The 4218-nt window shown below is 33.9% G+C and overlaps 1 protein-coding gene across 1 annotated transcript in view; it reads left to right on the top strand.

Annotated features, from left to right (window-relative positions):
* Window positions 1-1907: 1907 nt before the first annotated feature.
* The window catches only part of LOC111365507, a 14866-nt gene continuing 12555 nt past the window's right edge, over window positions 1908-4218 (top strand). The window contains exon 1 of the mRNA XM_022986063.1: window positions 1908-2005. Coding sequence (XP_022841831.1) covers window positions 1908-2005 — 98 coding nt within the window. The remainder of the gene's footprint in view (window positions 2006-4218) is intronic.

Here is a 4218-nt window from a genome sequence, read left to right as displayed (position 1 = left end):
GAAATCACTAAGATGAAGAACCTTTTAAAATCAGAATTTGATATGAAAGATTTTGGGAGTGCTAAGAAGATTTTGGGAATGTTTATAAAGAGAGATAGGGTTGAAAATAGACTAGTCATTTCCCAAGAAGCCTATCTAAACAAAGTCATAACCAAATTTGGTATGAATGGATCAAAATCTGTGAACGTTCCCTTAGCAGCTCACATGAATCTTTCCAGTGCACAATCTCCTAAGACTGAGGAGGAATTTAGAGAAATGAGGAACATACCCTATGCTAATGCTATAGGTTCCGTTATGTTCTCTATGATAACAACCAGGCCTGACTTAGCATATGCTATAAGTTTTTTGAGCAGATTTATGTCAAACCCAGGAAAGCCCCATTGGGCAGGTTTAAAATGGTTGTTAAGGTACATTGTTGGTATGTTAGAACTGGGTCTAGTTTATGAAAAGAGATCTGAAAAACTTGCTCTAAAAGGGTATGTAGACTCTGATTTTGCTGGTGACAAGGATAGCAGAAAGTCTACCACAGCGTACTTTTTTACACTAGGTGACAATTGTATAACATGGAAGTCACAGCTGCAGCCTTTAGTTACTTTGTCAAGTACTGAGGCAGAGTATGTTGCCAAAACTGAGGCGGTTAAAGAATGTACTTGGTTAAAAGGAATTTTAAAGGAATTGAACTTCATGCATGATACACCTGTTATGTTTACTGATAGTCAAAGTGCTTTATTGCTTTGTAAAAATCCTGTTTACCATGAAAGAACTAAACATATTGAGGTAAAGTATCATTTTATTCGTGAGAAACTGTCTTAAGGTGAAGTTAATATTGTTAAAATTCACACTGATAGGAATCCCTCTGATATGGGAACAAAAATTCTACCTGCAGGTAAATTTAAATTGTGCTTATCTTTATTACATATTGACACTGGTTAATTTTTTCTTGCAGGTAGTGGGCGATGATGATGAACAGTTCTTCCATGTGCAAATTCGCAACCAAGAGAGAGTGTTATGAGAACCAAGGTGAAGAATGTGAGAATATGGTTCTCTTAACACCATCTATTCAGTTTTTGTGGACCATTGGATGAAGATCGATGGTCGAGATTTAATCTTGGGGGAGATGTTGTGACTTGATGGTATTGATGTTGACACAATAAGGTCTTCCCACGTTTTTTGGTAGAGGCATGGGTCTTTCCTTCCTTCCCCTTCTTATGTAGACTCTCTCTGCCATTTCTAGTGGAGCTCTCGGTTTTTCAGCAAGAAGGTGGTGGTTCTTTATCGGTTTTCCCCCTCTCTCTTGGAAAGTGATTTGCAAGTCATGGAGGGCTGTTCCTGAGCCTGAAAAACACCCATAAGGAGAAGAAGAAGCTGCTGAAACGAGGAAAGAAAACTGCAGAAAATTCGGCCAAACACGGTTGTCTCCTTCCAAGCTTTTTCATTGTTTTGCCTTAGAATTTCTTCTATTGATTGATATTTATGGTTGATTGAACTCCTAGGATCCCCAACAGATATCATTGAGTAAAGTGACTTATTTCGGTCTAAGGCGATACGGGGAAATTACAAACGAAGCGTACTTTTTTAATTTCACATTTCAATAATCAGGTAAAAAATTTTAATAATTTTTTTTTTCCCAAAAATTAGGTATACCTATGCCACTCCCCATCCAACGTGCTCCATATCCCTACCTACATACCTCACACCCTATCCCTACTCGAATTCTTCCTAAATCGACCTCCCAATCTCTTAGACCCACACCACCTTTGAAGCCAACTGATGCCACTGTCGTCCATCGCTTGGCGGACACCCTTACCCTATCCCACCCCACCCACCTCACATCACCCAACCTATCATCTACCATGATTTTCCAAAGCACAATTCCCACTTCACCATCATCACTCGCCCTCAAATCCATGTCCACGACACTATGGAAAGAATTCGGCCACGATGGAGTAATTGCGGCACGTGAAGATTTCGTAGGATATGGAGGCACAATGGGGATTTTCTACGAGTAGTCTATACAAATCTTGTTGCTCCAACTGCGATTGGACATCCTAAAGTCGATGCGAAGTTGCCATTTCGTGATAGATTGTGCAATTGATTCAATAATGTTTCAATCTTGATATTTATAATATGAAGAGTTTGAAGTTGAATAGAATTGGAAAACAAATTGAAAATTGCGAACATAATTTTCCCGAATGCATAAACTGCTTGAGCACTAGGCGAGCGGCTGCATTTGTGTTTTGAGCGCTTCGGCGCTTAATGTGCGGCCAGTGAATGGTTTTGTGCCGACTTTTTCTCCTTTGTCTATATTTGATTCCCTCAAAGACTATGCTACCAACTCACAATTATTTTAGGCCCTGTTTGATTCTCATTTTTTTTAAAATGTGTTTTTTCTCTCTTCTTTTTAACCACACAGTCTTTATTAAAACAATATTACACATAAATCAAAAACTTTTTATCCACACATTCTCCATCAATCTACTGTTCTAAAATTCATTTGTCCTTAAAAATGAGTGTCAAACACCCTCTTAATTTTAATTACAACTCAATAACTCGTGGTTTTGAATACGATAATTGCCAATTACAAATTTGGACTTGACATGTGTGATTTATGAATAAATTTGCAATTGTGCTTCCATTTGTGTCGTTGTGACCGTTACATGATTTTTAACTAATACGTAATTGTAATCATAAATTACGTGTAATTGTAACCTTAACCTTTTTAATTACGTATTTAATTGGTACTACCTGATTTTTGAAAGAAATCAACAAGTTTCTTAAATTTTAAAGTATATCTTAAAATTATGATAATTATGTATTTTTCCATTAGGATAAACCTTGAGCATCAAATTGACAAATTTTGGGTTAGGCTTTAACTTGAACATCAAATCCTATTGTGGGCCATATATAATAGTGGCCCAATTCATAGTCGGCCCAATGGGTTTACCTTTTATACATGTCCCGTCCAATCCACTTATAAGTTCCATATGTAACAAGCCTACCCTTTCTCGAGCTAGGTTTGTTTGCAAAATCAAAATATTTATCATTAGAGGTTATAACGAATAAACTTTCTATTTGCCTTTAATGATGATAAATTTAATAGTGACGTATTCCGTCCATAATTTTAGATCAGACTAGATAGTACCAAAAATATGTTTTTTATTTTAAAATTATTTTTTTAAATAATGTCTAGGACTTTGCCTGGCTAAGAGCGAAAATAGAAAAATAATACATTGTTGTCGTCGCGTAGGAAGATTTCCATAATAACTTGTAGATTGAGCTAGTGCGATATGAAAAATGTCTCCAAATCTGAATGAGTAATACAAATGTCACAATTTCAAGAGTATTACTAATTTATCGAAACAATAATGTTATGTAGTATCATTGGTGCTACAATACCAGCCTATATGATATTAAGGGTATGTTTGATTGGAAAATGACATTTTCCACTGGAATGCTTACTTTTTGACTTGTTTAATTGTCAATTTTTTATTAAAAATAATTTTCAACCTTTGAAAATATGCATAATTTTATTTGTTTTTGAGGAAAACATTGTATTTGGACGATTTAGGTTTTTGTTTTCCTCAAAATAAGGAAATAATTTTTTTCTATGAAACATTTTTCATGCAATTCAAACACATTTTGAAATGTAAAGTATAATTAAATGAGTCAGTTAATTCTACTTTCACTTGAATATATATGTCACCTAAACTATTGCTACATCATTTTTGTACATTAAGTCCATGTCTGGCTTTTATTTTTTAAAATTCATTTTTTTGATCTTGTTCGATTTACATTCTCCTAATAAAATAAATTTGCACGTGAATCTATAATTTAACCCTATTTTTAACAACACATTTCTCTAAAAAATTTACTTTTTACACAAGACTCATAAAATCTCTATCAAAGAGGGACTAATTTGATTAATTATTGAAAATTTCTTTTTTCCCCTTAGCCCTCGTTTGGCCCTCATTACATCTCATCAAATTAAATTAAAATTTTTTCTCTTCTATTTTCAAACCCACAATTTTCAATAAAATAGTATTACACATAAATCGAAAATTTTTTACTCTTTATTTTACAACCGTTTATTTATTTTAAAAAAATATATTATTCCTCCACTATAATCAAAATTAATGAGGGCTTTTAATATTTAAACCTTTTTCAAAAATTTTATGACAAAAATATAAATTCAAATTTTTACACATTGCATGTGAGCCC

This window comes from Olea europaea, chromosome 17 (assembly GCF_002742605.1).
Source record: "Olea europaea var. sylvestris chromosome 17, O_europaea_v1, whole genome shotgun sequence".
In the NCBI taxonomy this organism is placed as follows: Eukaryota; Viridiplantae; Streptophyta; class Magnoliopsida; order Lamiales; family Oleaceae; genus Olea; species Olea europaea.
Note: the sequence above shows the minus strand (reverse complement) of the source record. Positions and strands in the feature narration are given on the sequence as shown.